This window comes from Tamandua tetradactyla, chromosome 26, assembly GCF_023851605.1.
Source record: "Tamandua tetradactyla isolate mTamTet1 chromosome 26, mTamTet1.pri, whole genome shotgun sequence".
Classification (NCBI taxonomy): Eukaryota; Metazoa; Chordata; class Mammalia; order Pilosa; family Myrmecophagidae; genus Tamandua; species Tamandua tetradactyla.
The window spans coordinates 25,902,383-25,919,214 of NC_135352.1; the positions used below are offsets into that span (position 1 = coordinate 25,902,383).

Here is a 16,832-nt window from a genome sequence, read left to right on the forward strand (position 1 = left end):
AGTTAACAGGAATGCTGTACGAATTATTTATAATACTGCTTGTAAGGAACAGACTTGGCTAGTAATAGACTCGGAGAACTAAACCCTAAGTTCTCTTGAAATTCTGTTTACACTCTAGTTCTGAAATAGCCAAATGATACTCTTGGGTAGCATTAAATGATTAACTCAGTCATTGATACTCTGGTGAAGTGGGACCAGGTATACTCTTTAAGCTTTGTTTAAAGCTTAGGTGGCACGTCATTGACTCTGAGATTGCATCATTGACCTTGTTTTTCTTGACTCAGTCATTTGCCTCATAAATCAGAAATATCATATTCCACTCCCCCTGGCAGCAATGCACCTTTCTACTGTATGACACTATTGGAGTTTCAGGAGACGTGGGTTCCAGTTATTGATTTGGGCTCAACACCTAGTGATAAGTCATTTACCCTTTAGACCTTGGCTTCCTCATCTGTAAAATTAGGGGTTTGACTGGGTGATTTTTATTGCTCTTTTCTAATTCTTGTGTTTTTCTTGGGTTTGATTATTTGAGGTAGAAGAAAGCCCAGCTTTAGAACTTCTCTGAGTTTGGAACTTTATAAAGTGGTGTTCACATAGGATGACAGCTGCCTCCAAGTGCCTTTATAGAGGTATTTGGGCATGTGGATCCAGGTGTGTTTCCTCTAGAGTGTTTGGGGAGGGGTGATGGATAAGGGGAGGAGCATTATGGAAGTGAACAGTACGTGACGGAAGCCTGTTACATATTTTTATGGTGGTGTCAGTAATTAAAAATGTAAATTCAGTCATGCTTGGATTTCATGGTTATATTATTATATGCATGCTGTATTCTTTGAATCTTTGAATTAGTTATTTTTACCTTATTACAGAACATCAGTCCTGTTAAAGGTGCCCTAGCCTTTGCTTCTTATTAATACTGACCTCTAAACACATCTCTTCTTTTAAGGTTAGTCTGTTGAATTGCATTTTTTTAAGACAATAATTAAAGCCATGGCTATGCCAGTATTATTTAGAAACATGTTTTGTGAAATGAACATCTTTAAAGCTCCCTTCAATATTTGATTACATTTCATGAGACTAAAATTTACCAACATACTTACTGCTTTTTCACCCTTTTCTAATGATTGTTGAGACCCTTTGGGAAATATGTATGATCTTTTGTGGTAGAGTTAGCAGTACATGGGTTGGTTTACTCCAGGTGTGAGTTATGGCCTATTGAGAACTTGCCAAGTTATAAGGAATTTTAGTTCCCTGCTGCTAAAACAAATACCGTGCAATGGGTTGGTTTAAACCACGGAAATTTATTGGCTCACGATTTTGAGGCTAGAAGTCCAAAACCAAGGCATCATCAAAGTGACTCTTTTTCCCAGAAGACTGTGGCATGGCTGCCAGCGAGCCTCTCTTCTTGGCTCTTCTGCTACACGTCAGTGCACAGGGCAGTGCCCTCTCCTGGCATTTTTGCATTCTTTTGACCTCTGTCTTCTTCCCCTGGCTTTCCTCTTTCTGCTTAAATTTCAGTGTACTCATAATAGACTCTAGTAATAAAATTAAGACCCATCCTGATGGCATTGGGCCACGCCTTAATTTAAGAATCCTCATCAGAGCGTCCTATTAACAATGCGTTCACACCTACAGGAATGGATTAAGATTAAGAACATGTTTTTTCTGGTATACATAGTTCCAAGCCACCTCATAAAGTGGTATTTAAATGGTACCTTTTTTTTTAAGATTCAGATTTTAACAAATAATCCGTTTCAGCAAACCTGTCAAAGAAGTAAACTGGCAATATATAGATGATTTCTCCATCTCTCTTTCATAAATTATTGACTGAAGCTGCATAGCCATCTAGGACAGTGGAATTAAGTCATTTTTTAAAAAGCATTCTTAGAACTACAGTCAGACTTGATAACAGAATGTGTGCTCTTTCTTTTGAACCTGTGTATCTGATTCCCTGTGATGAGCTACAAATATTTGAGTGCGTTTAGAATGCCAGTAGCATTTTATAGTACTTTTTTTTACATTTTGAATTTGTCTTTTATTTTTGTTAGAAGTGTTTAGAAACTGTGGATCGTTTTCAGAACAAATACATTTTTTGAATTGCCATTTACTTAATTTTTAAGACAGGTTATGTTTTTAATGTTTTGTACTTTGAACCATTGTACTTTTAATCAGGCAGCTTTCATATATACTAATTTATATTTTTACCTTCTCTCTTGATACATACATATCAGTAACTGTTTTACATAATCATGTGTTATAATTAACTTGTGTGCTCTTCAGTAATTTTTTTCTAGTGGTTAACTTGGTTATACACTTTTCTAATATCTCTAGTGGCTGTATGATTTCCCTGTGATATTTATTTTCATATTCAATATCTTGGTATGATATCTCCATTTTGTTAATAGTTAGGAGTATTATGTAAAAAATATTTCACTTCTTAATGACGTGTTTACTATTACTTTGTTAAAGAATACCTTTGACCTTAATAGAGGAAATTAAGATCACAGAGGAATAAGAGCCATTAGTTACTTATTACGTAATTTTATTTTTTCCCATATTCAGTTCTTTGATTTAATTTTTTTTTTTTATTAATTAAAAAAAGAATTAACAAAACAATTAGAAATCATTCCAATCTACATGTACAATCAGTAATTCTTAATAACATCACATAGTTGCATATTCATCATTTCTTAGTACATTTGCATCGATTTAGAAAAAGAAATAAAAAGACAACAGAATAAGAATTAAAACAATAATAGAAAGAAAAAAAAAACAAAAAAAACAAAAACAAAAAAACCTATACCTCACATGCAGCTTCATTCAGTGTTTTAACGTAATTGCATTACAATTGGGTAGTATTGTGCTGTCCATTTCTGAGTTTTTATATCCAGTCCCGTTGTACAGTCTGTATCCCTTCATCTCCAATTATCCCTTCTCTCTTTTTTTTTTTTTTTAATTAACGGAAAAAAAGAAATTAACCCAACATTTAGAGATCATACCATTCTACACATGCAATCATTAATTCTTAACATCATCACATAGATGCATGATCATCATTTCTTAGTACATTTGCATTGGTTTAGAAGAACTAGCAACATAACCGAAAAAGATATAGAATGTTAATATAGAGAAAAAAATAAAAGTAATAATAGTAAAATCAAAACAAAACAACACAAAACAAAACAAAAACCTATAGCTCAGATGCAGCTTCATTCAGTGTTTTAACATGATTACTTTACAATTAGGTATTATTGTGCTGTCCATTTTTGAGTTTTTGTGTCTAGTCCTGTTGCACAGTCTGTATCCCTTCAGCTTCAATTACCCATTGTCTTACCCTGTTTCTAACTCCTGCTGAACTCTGTTACCAATGACATATTTCAAGTTTATTCTCGAATGTCCGTTCACATCAGTGGGACCATACAGTATTTGTCCTTTAGTTTTTGGCTGGATTCACTCAGCATAATATTCTCTAGGTCCATCCATGTTATTACATGGTTCATAAGTTTATCTTGTCTTAAAGCTGCATAATATTCCATTGTATGTATATACCACAGTTTGTTTAGCCACTCTTCTGTTGATGGAGATTTTGGCTGTTTCCATCTCTTTGCAATTGTAAATAATGCTGCTATAAACATTGGTGTGCAAATGTCCGTTTGTGTCTTTGCCCTTAAGTCCTTTGAGTAGATACCTAGCAATGGTATTGCTGGGTCATATGGCAATTCTATATTCAGCTTTTTGAGGAACCGCCAAACTGTCTTCCACAGTGGTTGCACCCTTTGACATTCCCACCAACAGTGGATAAGTGTGCCTCTTTCTCCGCATCCTCTCCAGCACTTGTCATTTTCTGTTTTGTTGATAATGGCCATTCTGGTGGGTGTGAGATGATATCTCATTGTGGTTTTGATTTGCATTTCTCTAATGGCCAGGGACATTGAGCATCTCTTCATGTGCCTCTTGGCCATCTGTATTTCCTCTTCTGAGAGGTGTCTGTTCAAGTCTTTTTCCCATTTTGTACTAATTGATCTTTTGCCTTCACATAGATTCTTAGTAAAGTTTAAATAATCAAATCTTGTACATTTAGATCATTATTTATAAATGTTTAATTTAATTTGAAGTGTTTTTTTGTATAAAACAGGGTATACCTGAAGTTTCTCATAAATTCTCAAAGTCAGTGAATCATTTTATAGCTAAGTTAGTTTGAACTCACTTAAATTTCTGAGTTTTGAGAGGTACTGGGTGTGACAGCAAATTGAATGCTTAAAGTTGCTCTATATTGCCTCTAAATTATGCCTCTTCAGTTTGCAACATACATGTTTTTCAGTTTAAAATTTGTCTTATGGTTAAAATAGAATTCTTTTTCCCATTTAATCAAAAGTGGAGGCCCAAGTATCAGAAAATTCCACCTGGGAGTGGATAGGAAAGACATGGCAATTTGTACAGGGGCATTACCACAAGTGCCAAAACATAATATGTGTATTTTTGCTTCAACTAGTATTCAGCTCATATAGAATGCCCCATCCTTTTTGGCATAACTGAATTGCATAGAGTTTTAGGTTTTGTTTTGAGGAAAAATAGTTGCAGTTTTCTTCATTTAGAATCTGGAATAGGAACCTAAAGAAACCTTAGCAAAAGGAAAACTTGCCTTATACATTCTAGGACTCGGGAGACAACTGACTCTTTTGGAAAGAACTCTGTTTATCTAGTGGCCAGTGTAATACTTGACACTAGCAAGAGGCTCTCATTCCATTCCTTCTTTAGCAAGGGAGTGCTTTAAGGAGTTTGGCATGAAGCTTAGTCATTTCAACTGACATTTTAATCATTGAATAGTGCCTTGTCTTCATGCTGGGACATACTTTGCAATACAAATGCTTCAGGCAGTTGTTTCTGGTTACTTAGCTTATGGAAACCTGCAAATCACTTGTTATGTTTAGTTTGCTTTCACATTTCTTAAATTTGTTAAATTCTGATGATATATTTTGCTTTTAACCCTTTTATACTTGTGGATGTTTTTAAATATGCAATTAATATATATTTTTCCTAGAGGACTAAGATGTTAATACAAAAAAGAAAAGAAAATTTATTGTTATCCTTAAAATCCATCATTTTTTAGTGTCTAATCCACCACTTTTTAGTGCATATTTGTATTGGTTTGCTAAAGCTGCTGAATGTAATATACCAGAAATGGAATGGCTCTTAAAAAGGGAATGTGTTAAGTTGCAAGTTTACAGTTCTAAGGCCATTAAAATGTCCAAACTAAGGCATCCAGCAAAAGATATCTTAATTCAAGAAAGACTGATGGGTCCGAACACATCTGTCAGTTGGGAAGGCACGTGGTGATGTTTGTTAGCCTTATCTCCAGGATTCTTACTTCAGAGGATTTCTCCCAGGGCATTTTCCTTCTGCATCTCCAAAGATCTCTGGCTGTGTGGGCTCTGAAGCTTTTTCCAGAATGGTTCCCTCTTATCCAGTAAACTAATCAAGACCCGCCCTGAATGGGTAGAGTTTTATCTCCATCTGATCAAAGGTTACACCCACAATTGGGTTTGCTACATCTGCCTGGAGGTAATTGAATCGAAAGTTTCTGCCCTACAATTCTGAATCAAGGTTAAAAGAAATGGCTGTCCCCCAAAGATTGGATTAGGATTAAAACATGACTTTTCTGGGTACATGATAGTTCTCAAAGAACGCAATTGCATCAAAACTTACTTTTTAAAATCTCATTATTGCATGCTTCGTTATAAAGTTCAGGCACAGATTCATACCCTAAGAACTAGAGCTGTTTGACTTTTGTGTAAAAGATGTTTATAAAATAACTTAAAAAGAATATTATATTAACAATTTTTAAAGTGTTCTGTTGCTCTTCTCATGCCCCTTTCTTTCTCTTCTGTCCTTGTTGCTGAACTAATAGATTATGTTTTACGTAACTCTCTTTTCCATGAGATAGTCTTTATTCTTTGTTTCTTTACCACCTTGTATAGCACCTAGCACATGATAGGAGCTCATGTGTTTATTGAATGAATTAAAAATAGATGAAAATTGGTAATGTCAGATTACAGGTTAATTTCTAACAACTCCAAGCCATTACAAACAACATAGAGTTCTTGTTGATGAAGAGGATGGTATGGGGGACATTTTAAAAAATAATCTGTAATTTCCATTCTGAGAACTAGATAAAAAAGTCACCAAAGTTTCCTTTCCAAGTTGGGTATCCCCCAAAATGTAAGTTTTTGTCTGACACAAAACTTTATAAGTGGCTCAAGATTTAGAACTCTTGATCTACTAGGACTTAGTTTGCTAGGACTTCTGTGACAAATGGCACACACTAGTTGGGTTAAACAGCAGGGATTTATTGGCTCATAGTTTGGAGCATGGCACTCTAAAATCAAGACAAATGTCCTATTTACGACTTCACATCCACAGAACCAGAAATTAGGACTTGAACATGTCTTTTGTGGGGGGCATAATTAAATCCTCAACAACCACTCAGTATTTTAAAGTTTTAACAGTAGTAATATTCACAACTCAATTATGATACTCCCATGGTATTCAACATATTAGTATAATACCCTATACCTAGCGTACTTTAATAAAAATTAGTCTGTGTATTTTTACACAAGAAGAGTCGATACAAATGCAATAGTTTCCTGAATGTAGAAAAATTGAGTTCTTTTCGTGTGTCTTTTTTTTTTTAATTTTTATCCTAAATAGACCTAGTTACATGGGATACTTTTTTTTTAATTAAATAATTTTATTAGAGAAGTTGTGTGTTTGCAGAACAATCATGCATAAAATACAGTTCCCATATGCGTCCCACCACCAGCATTTGTATTGGTGTGGAACATTTTGCATGGAATTCTTGAACTTTGTACAGGCATCTGTTTGGCCAACTTTTAGTTGAGTTTCTATTTTAAGTCGTGTCTTTTGTCCCAGCATGGGTAAGTGCTGATAAGCTTTTGTAGATGTGTTGATCTTTCCATTAACTGTGATGAAGTTATGAAGGTTGGGTACACAGGTTTATCAGGAAGGGGCTAAGGTTTGTGCATCAAACAGCCCTGCCATGCTCTAGAAACAGGAGAAGAGGAAAAGAGTGGCATGGTGGCTTATGAGTGTAAGATCTGGAGATAGACTGCCAGGTTTTAGATTCTGATTTTTCTGCTACATGTTGGGTAATTTAGGGCACTTTACTTAATTTTTAAGGCTTAAATGAGTAATTACATGTAAAATGCATAGATGATTATCTGGCAAGGTAATTAATTCACTCATTGATTAATTTATTGCTATTATGATATTGATTAAAAGACTTTAGACTGATGACTTTTCAGTTCTGAGTCTCTACTGCATATGGCAGATGGAGAAAGACTAAGTTTAGAGAATTATCATGAGGATTAGGCAATATAGCATGTATAAAGCATTTGCTGAACATGAATCAGTAAATATAAAAGTAGAAAAAGTTAGTCAACATAAAATTTTCTAGTTTCCAAAATTTAAAACAAATTGCTAGGAACTTTGCCACTTGTTACACAAATGTATCCTTTGAATTTTGTCTCTAAAGAGTGTCTTGTGTATATAATGTTATCCAGTTGAGTGTTCAGATGATACTTTTGATCATACTGAAGGATGATCTTCTTTAAGTGAACTTCTATGAAAGCACTATTAACAATATTAATGATTCTGATATGGAAATCAGAATTTGCAATAATTTCTCCGTAAAACATGAAAACATGGTTTGGTAGAACTAGGCCTGGGCATGACTCTTTGCAAAGCTAAAGAACCCCTCGGGCTTGAAACATGATGCTTCAAATCTGATTATGAACTTAATATAAGTTCTAATAAGTTTTCAAGTCAAAAAGCTTCCTCACCTAATTTTAAAGTTATTGCAACTGTTTCTGATTGAAAGAGTTGATAGATATGTTTCAATTAAAATGAGTTAAATTTGAAAATCCAAATCATGAAAAAACAGATTGTAGTTGTTACAGAAAAAGCTTTCCCTTTAATCATTAACCTGTTATGAAATAACTCTGGGTGATCTAATTATAGAGCTTTCTAGACCTGTGTAAGTAGTTTTATATACACATACTTTAAAAAGTTAAATCATTGAAACTATGAGAATTTTCGTTGTTACACATCTACTCCTGTTTAATGAAAGAGAGGTAAATACTTGGAGATGGAGGTATATGTAAAACATAAAGGGTAAATAAAATGAGAATGTTTTACTCACGACATTTAAGGGACTGCTGGCCCTTATTTGGTATTTAATTGTATGTATTCCTAATACATTCCACAGAAATTTACAAAATTTTTTTCAACTTGTTAATCCATTGGTTTAGTTGTCTTTATTTTCCCTCACTCCCCATCACTTTCTGTATTCTAGACCTTTTTACTCTGCACATTTTTTTTTTTTTTTTTTTTAAAGGAAAGACAGAGAGAAGGAAGGAAGGATAGAAGGAAGGAAGGAAGGAAGAAAGGGAAACATCTTTTAAACATTTTCTTGTTTTATTGTATTCTGTTTCTCCGTTTTTGTTACATGGGCTGGGGCCGGGAATCGAACCGAGGTCCTCCGGCATAGCAGGCAAGCACTTTGCCCGCTGAGCCACCGCGGCCCGCCCACTCTGCACATTTATTTGTGTGCATGGTTTTTATTCTTTTTGAAACAGAACCAAGATGATTTTATACATTTTTATGCAAGTGGGTCCTTTTCACTCAGTTGGTGTGTCACTGACATTCCTCCATTGCAATTCATATGTAAACATCTTCTCTTTTAATTTGTATGGTGTATACTATAATACATTAAACCAGTCTTCTTTCTCTTGTGATCTTGTAGAATGTGCTTCATGTCTTAAAGAGTCAGAAAAACAAGGATTTTTGCAGCATCAGGTACATTACCTAGATCCCCAAGTGTTGGGAAAGCAACAAAACCAATTTTTCCACCTAGTCATTACAATTTTACATTCATTGAAGCTGGAATTTTCTGTGAGGGAATGGCATCACAGAACTCCATAGTTGCCATTCATGCTTGTGTCCTATTAGGAGGACAGCCAGTGACTCCGAGGCATTACAGCATGGTTATCTGAAGCCATACTCTTCAGGATTGGATCCAGTTTCCACCAGTAATGAGCTGTGTGACTGACAAAATAGTGTAAACCATCTCAGTTTCTTTATCTATGAAATAGGAATGATCACATTATCTGCTTCTTAGGGTTGCTATTGGGATTATATGATTTAACATGCTTATAGACTTGTCTTGCACATAATATGTATTGGCTGTCATAATACTGTAATTATCACCATCATTGTCACTGTCATCATAATAATTTCACTGAGCTTGCTCTGTTCTCCCATCGCAAATGGCTTCTCACAAAGTGACGCACTTGGCAAGTCATTGGCTTTGAAATTTTGAGCCCTGGTAATGAGTATCATGTCCTTAGTTAAACTAGAGAGAGAGAGAGAAATTATACAACAGACTTTATCTGTGAGGGATCAGAGAGGTTTCTCTTGAACCAGAGGGGTGTATACCTTGGATTGTGCAGAGCCTTAGCAATTTGCCTGGCCCAAGAGTGATGCTTGTCAGTTGATTTATTTTATGATACACTCTTTGCCACATTTCGAAAGCATGGAATACCTACTTTATTTGTCTGGTCATAAGCAACTAAGAATTCAATTAATGATACGTATATGACAGATGCATCATTCTATTTTACAAAGTACCATAATTTACTTTTATTCTCTTTAGAAAACAAGCCATTAAACATGACCTTTACATTTTCCTTAGTTATATGATTGCTAACACCAGTGAAGCAACTGATAAGTAATATCTTCTATACTTCAGTTGAAAGGGAAGTGTTAACATTTTTGAGTACGGAAAGCATTTCTTCTGTGAAAATTTGCATCAGTTAAATTGGTTTTTAATGGCTGTTGTCACTATGTATAACTTTATTTTCACCTTTAAAATTGCTATGTTTAAGTCATCTTGCTCCACCTGTGCCAGTTGGAACAAATGTGGCCTTTCCTAGTAAAGGACAATGTTTACGTTAACAGCACTATCAGCTATCAGCGGTGGTTTGTAGGAATTTGTTCTTAGAAACTTCTGTTTACTTTTAGACCATTTACTTGAGCAATTAGTCCTCTACCCTATAACCTTTGAATTACAGGCTATGAAAAGAAGGCATCAGTACCCATTTAATTAAATGTATGGACGTTAATGAATCTTTCTAGAAAGCAATTTTCCTGTGAGGTGTACTTTTAACTACATTGGCCAAGCTCTTTTTAAAAATTACATGATATGTATGTCTCGTTTCCTTCTAATTCTTCCCCTGCAATCACATTTAAATCAGTTTCCTTAGTGACATCTGCTGGTGGCTTTGAAATCCTGGAAAGTATGTTTGGAATGATAATATTTTTTGGAATGATAAATATTTTTACTCAATAGCTCCAGGTTTCCAGCCTCTTTCAAATTTTTCAGGTCATTAGCAATTTCTCCAGAAAATGTCTTAATTGTATTCTCTAGCTTGAAAAGCTAGGCATTTATTACTTCTATAATACTTCATTAACGCAAAGGAAAGATTCCAGGTAACACTCCTGGGTGGTGCATGTTATTATACTTTCTCACTTGTTTTCTGGGCTCAAAATTCTGCATCACAGAATCATACTGCAGTGCCATTACCCTGTCTCATGGCTTGTGGCCCAAACCTTGTGACATGAAAGCTGTCATTTTCTCATTCTCTCTCTCCCTGGCTTTTTCTCTTACAACATTGATAATCTTCTCTTCGGTCTGGAGGACATTCTGTTGAAAGCCCAGTCTGCCACTTCTCCCTGTTTCATGGCCTGGGCTTACATATCATTTACTTGCATTCTATCTGTCCATGATATCTGAGAAAGTGAAAGAAGAAATAGAAGAGAGGAACAGAAGATGGCTGAGAAAGAAGGGAGCTGAGAGAAGGAAAAGCATAAGACAGGAGTGAGACCATGAAGGAAGAGTCTTGGTATAGATGTGCCAAAAAGGTGCAGTATTATTTTTGATATGTGATAGCAGGGAAATATCGATCACAAAAGTGTAGTTTTGTTGACTCCTTAAAGAATTATTTCAGGAAAAGTAAATTTGCAAACAGTAAGTATACGAAATGTACAGATAAGCTAATCATTGGAAGTTGTTTGGGGGACAATTATGAATTGAGAGAAAGAGGAATAGAGTGCAGTTATGAGAATGAACACAGTAGATTGATTTGTACCCAGTGATGACTGAGTTTACGATGTTGTGCTACCGTCACCACATCCACCACCAAAACTAATCCTTTGTCCCAAATAAAAGGCACCAGGAACCGAACCTGGGTCTCTGGCATGGCAGGTGAGAGCTCTACCACTGAGCCCCTGTGGCCCGCCCGCTCCATGTGTTTTAAGGCTTAACTCCATAGCTCCTCCCCCACCCTACCCCCTGGTAAGCTAGATTCTAGATTCTGATTCTATGAATTTGCTTTGTGTAGTTATTTCATATCAGTGAGATCACAGAATATTGTCCTTTTGTGTTTAGCTTATTTCACTCAGTATGATATCTTCAAGGTTCAACCATGCTGTGGCATTTATCAGAACTTCATTCCTTTTTGTGACTGAGTAATATATATACTACATTTTGTTTATCCAATCATCAGTTGAGTACCTGTAGGAAGTAATATAATACTGGTATTTATAATTACCCAGTATAGTGCTGACATTTATAATTATCCAATATAGTACTGGCATTTATAATTACCCAAATGGTTACTTTTACTGGAGGTTTTTATTTCTTTCTGCTGCTTTCAACCACTGACTAGTGTCACTTTGCTTGAGTCTGAAGAACTCCCTTTAGCATTGCTTGTCAGGCTGTCTAGTGGTGGAGAGCTCCCTCAGTGCTATTTGTCTGGAATGTCTCACTCATTCCTTCATTTCTGAAAGAAAATTTCACTAGATTTCAAATTCTTGTTTGGCAGTTGTTTCCTTTCAGCACTTTTAAGTGTTTGTTCCCACTATCTTCTTGCCTCCATGGCTTTCGATGAGAAATCAGCACTTAATCAAATTGGAACTCTTGTACATTACATATTTCTTTTCTCTCCAAACTTTCAGAACTTGCTCCATGTTGTTTGCATTCAGAAGTTTGATCAATATGTGACAGGGTGTAGTTTTCTTCAGGTTTATTGTTTGGTGTTCTCTAGGCTTCGTGGATGCGCATTTTCATGTCTTTTGCTAAGTTTCAGAAGTTTTCTCTCATTACTTCCTTCAAAATTCTATCTGCCCCTTTCCTTTTTCTTCTTTTGGGACTCGCATAATACATATATTGGTATACTTGATGTTATCCCAGTGGTTTCTAAGGCTATATTTCATTGTTTATAACTTTTTTTCTTTCTGCTTCTCAGCCTTTCTCATTTCAATTGTCTTGTCTTTGAGTTCACTCCTTCTTTCTTCTGCCAGCTCTGGTATTCTGTTTCAACCCTCCTGGGAACTTTTCAATTCAGTTATTATGGCCTTCAAATTCTGTTTGATTCCTAAAATTATGTATATCTTTATTGAGATTCTCATTTGTTGTTTTCCTTATATCTTTAAATTCTTTCTCTGTATGTCCCTCCATCTCCTTGAGAATATTAAAGATTTTTTTAAAGCCTTTGTCTTGTATATCTAGTCTTCTGCATTGTCTAGTCTTCTACATTGATATTTTCTGGATTTTTATCCTTTTCCATTGGATGACCCATCCAACGGAAAAGGATCCAACCTTTGGATGAGTTGATATGGCAGACATTTTCTTGATTGTCAGGGGCTAACAAAAAACCAAGCAAACCTAAGCGAGTAAGCACCTTTCACCAGCTTTGCAAGTTGTTTTTTGTGTTGGTTGGTGCTGTATATTAAGAGTTCAGCCCTCCCTACTATCAGGAAGTTAGCCTAAGTGAATATAAAGTGCAGAGTCCACCCTGTCTTGTCTTGGGCTTGTGTTTGGTATGGCCTCAGGGGTCCTGTTTGCAGGAATTTGAATTCCTCTGCTCCCCAGAAAACAGACCTTCTTTCTCTGGGTGATCCACTGAAGGACATAAAGCTAATAAGCCTTTGCCCCAGGCTGTCCACCTTAGTTTTTTGTTAAGAATTTCACTTAATTTGAGTTTTCCATCAGTTAAATAGTGATAATAGCACCTCATGTGTAGGCGGGTTGGATATAAAGATTAAATAAGATAATGCGTGTAAGACACTATAATGCCTGGCGCATAGTAGACACTTAGCAAATTCTTGCTGTAACTATCATAAATCACATTAAAGGGACATAGTTTTAAAAAGTAGATGGCGGCATGAATTATTTGAGGATTAGAACTCAAAAGAGGTGAACAAAAGCATCATGTCTGTGTCTTCTTGAAATTTTCTGATAATACTTCACCCCGTCAAATGAATTATATTACATTTTAATGAAGTGGCAGAACGCAAGAGAAGTAGATGTACATTCATTTTGTTAACATGAAGTCTTTGTAGAGAGAAATAGTTCCTTCTCTTATTTATTCCTTGGCTTCTTTGTATCAATTGCTGAGAGTGGTAAAAAAGAGAAACTGGAAGAGAGTTTTTCCCTCGGTTACTTTGGCACTATTTTGGCAGGTTTAAACAGATTTAATATTACGAGTTTAGTGAACAGATTGAGTGTGCATAGACTGTGTTTGGACCAGAGAAAAAGGAAATGTGTTTGAGTTTATCTGGCTATCTTCTGCTGCATAGAGAGCAGTTAAGCATTCTGAGGCTTCACTCTATATTTCTTGAAGTAGTTCTACACATCCATTCTGATGGTTCAGTAAGAATTGATGAAGCAGTAGCACATAATTATAATGCTTTTGAATGTCAATAAATATTCATATTATAATCTATTTCACATTTTATTATTTACTTAAGCTAGCTATTTATAAGTTTTAAATTCTTTTTGAATATTGGATTAATGAACTTTTCTTGTTAATCCCAAATATTTAAATTTAAATAACTGAAGAAATGTAGTTTTTTTTTTTTTGATTGAGATAATTAAATACTGTTTCATTGCTGAGTGTAGATGAAATTAAGGTTTGCTGTTTTTCCCCATAGTATTCTGCAATGAATGGGAAACTTTAGTGATTCTGTAGTTATATGATTTCCAGATTCCGGCCTTGGACTGTTTGTTCAGAATGATTAATCCATGAGAAAAGAAAAAAGCAGTATTATCTTTTGGGAGCCTGAAGCCACGATTATGCCATTGAATGAAAAGGTGGAGTTTTCCTAAAAAAAAATGAGTATTTCCACTGTCAACCATCCTGAAAGAGAGTCATCCTAGGGTTAAGAAAGGTTTTGACTTACTTCAGTGGCAGGAGCCAACACAGTCTCTTCATTGTTATCTTATAACTCCATCTGTTACCAGTTGACTTAAGAAGTATATCCTAGTTTGGGTCCCAATTGAGGATTTTTCTATACCAGTCCCAGTTAAGGTATTTATCATTCCATTCATTCATTTAAAAAATAGTTATTGCATTTTGTGTAAGGTAGTAGCACACTGGTTGTCTTGCAGGCTGCTTAAGATGATTAAAAGATACTAAGGACTTCATTTAAATGAAGTTAATTTAAATTAAATTTAAACTAAATTTAATTTAAAGACTGACAATAATAATTGCAGGTGAGGATGCAAAATTCTCATATACTGCTGGTAAGAATGCAAAATAATACAGCCACTTTTTAGAAAACCATTTGGCAGTTTCGCTTAAATATAAGCATGCACTCACCATAATTATCTAAAAACTCACTCCTAAGTTATTACCTTAGTATGGAACAGTTTATTCTCAATAGCCCCAATTAGTAACAACCCAAATGTCCCCAGGATATAACTAGATAAATTGCTTACCAAAGGCCAGGGATTGGGATGGTGGGTTGGCTGCAAAGAGCCACAAGGGAACTTTCTGGTGCAATTAAAATGTTCTCTATGTGAATTCTGGTAGTGGTGGTTACATGCCAGTATACATTTGTCAAAAGTTATCAAACTGTAAATTTTACCTCAATATATTTTTATTTAAGTTCAAATCTTATTAATATGAATGAAAGAAAATGATCAGAATCTTTAATTTACTCATTGGTCAATAAACCTGACTAAAAAAAGATACTAAGGACTTCAGCACATAGTGGAGCTCTGGGCAATCCCTTTTTTTGGACTTTGAGAGATTATGTACTGTTTTCTTCTTAACTACTATTAAAAGGGTTGTGTATGCCGTATTAAGGGGCTCACAGCCTTTTAACGTTCAATTAATAATCAGTACTTTTATAACCTATATTATGTGCCAGATTTCATTCTAATCATTCTATGTGTATTAGTTCATTTAATCAACCTAATGAAGAAGATATAATCTCCTAGGAAAGGAAACTAGGTCCCCAGAGAGGTTAAATAACTTGCTTAAGAGCATGCAGCTAGTAAGTGACATGTAACCTTCAATAACTCAGGCTTGTTGTTATCAGTTTTACACTTTCCCAAAGTGTCAGGGTTTTTTTTGTTGTTGTTGATGTTGCTTTTTCCTGTTTTCCTTCTTTCTTTCTAGGTGTCATAGCGACTTCAGATCGACTGGACCGTGAGTCAACCTCTCATTACTGGCTAACGGTCTACGCCACCGATCAGGGCGTTGTGCCATTGTCATCGTTTATAGAGATCTACATAGAGGTTGGGGACGTCAATGACAATGCACCGTGGACCTCAGAGCCTGTTTATTATCCAGAGATAATGGAAAATTCTCCTAAAGATGTATCTGTGGTCCAAATTGAGGCCTTTGATCCAGATTCTAGCTCTGATGACAAGCTGACATACAAAATTACAAGTGGAAATCCACAAGGATTCTTTTTAATTCACCCCAAAACAGGTCTGTATAAATACTATTATATGAAGTATTCATCCTTATAACTCCCTGATGGGGGAAAATTAAGAATTAACATTTTATCTTTTGCCTATTTTTCTTTTTGAAAGTCTTTTCCCTTATGAGTTATTCAAAACAAATCTTTATTTCTGTGTGAAAATCTTGGTCCCCATGGTTTCTTCCTCTGAATTTGCTTTTATAGAGCTATTTTATAACTTTGTTCAATAGTAGAGTCCCACTTTGGGGTTATAAAGCTTTTATCACTGTTTAGGAATAGCTCCTAACTTAGAGATATACCTTAAACTTACTGCAAATTCTGCGGCACTAAGCATTCAAATTTTCTTAACCCTGCTTTTTATGAAGAATTTCAAGAGAGTTTCAAAATGTATAGTACTTTTATATTGTTTTTAAATATCTCCTAGAGAAGCGCTGTATCTCTGCAGGTAGGTGGGGATCAGAATTAAACAGTTTTCAAATTGGGAGTGTTTACTTCTTGAACTGGGACCTCAGACTTTTTCCTTCTTTCTGTTTTTCTCAGTGTCTGTAAAATCACTGCTTTTAAGCAGAAAGCTCCTTGGCCTCCAAAATCCTCCACAGTCTTTATAAAGTTCTCATTTTTGTTCTTTTACATTTGACAGTTCATTGTATTTTTTCCCTTAGTTTTCTTGTGTATGATTTTGCAAAAAGGATGTTAAGTACACCTGTCATTGTGCAGTGAAAAGTTCGCATGTGGAGTGTCACATACTTTGATCAGTATTAAAACAACCATATGAAATCGAGAGGACAGTTTATGTGTACGAAAATAAAATTTCTTATCAGATATGTTACTGGCCTTGAACTCAGATAGTGTGTAGTTTATTCAATACTTGTTAGTAGAATCTAACTAATAGAAAATTCTGAAGAGGGAGAGTTATTTGGTACTTTACATATCTCTATCCTGCTTTTGTTCATTGTAGCTTTCCTCATTCTAGGGAAAATCTATTT

The 16,832-nt window shown here is 35.1% G+C and overlaps 1 protein-coding gene across 6 annotated transcripts in view; it reads left to right on the forward strand.

Annotated features, from left to right (window-relative positions):
* FAT1 (FAT atypical cadherin 1) overlaps positions 1-16,832 on the forward strand; it is a 137,894-nt gene that overhangs the window by 47,610 nt on the left and 73,452 nt on the right. For all 6 annotated transcript variants that reach the window (XM_077144554.1, XM_077144560.1, XM_077144559.1 and 3 more), the window contains exon 3: positions 15,540-15,854. In XM_077144554.1, coding sequence (XP_077000669.1) covers positions 15,540-15,854 — 315 coding nt within the window. The remainder of the gene's footprint in view (positions 1-15,539; positions 15,855-16,832) is intronic.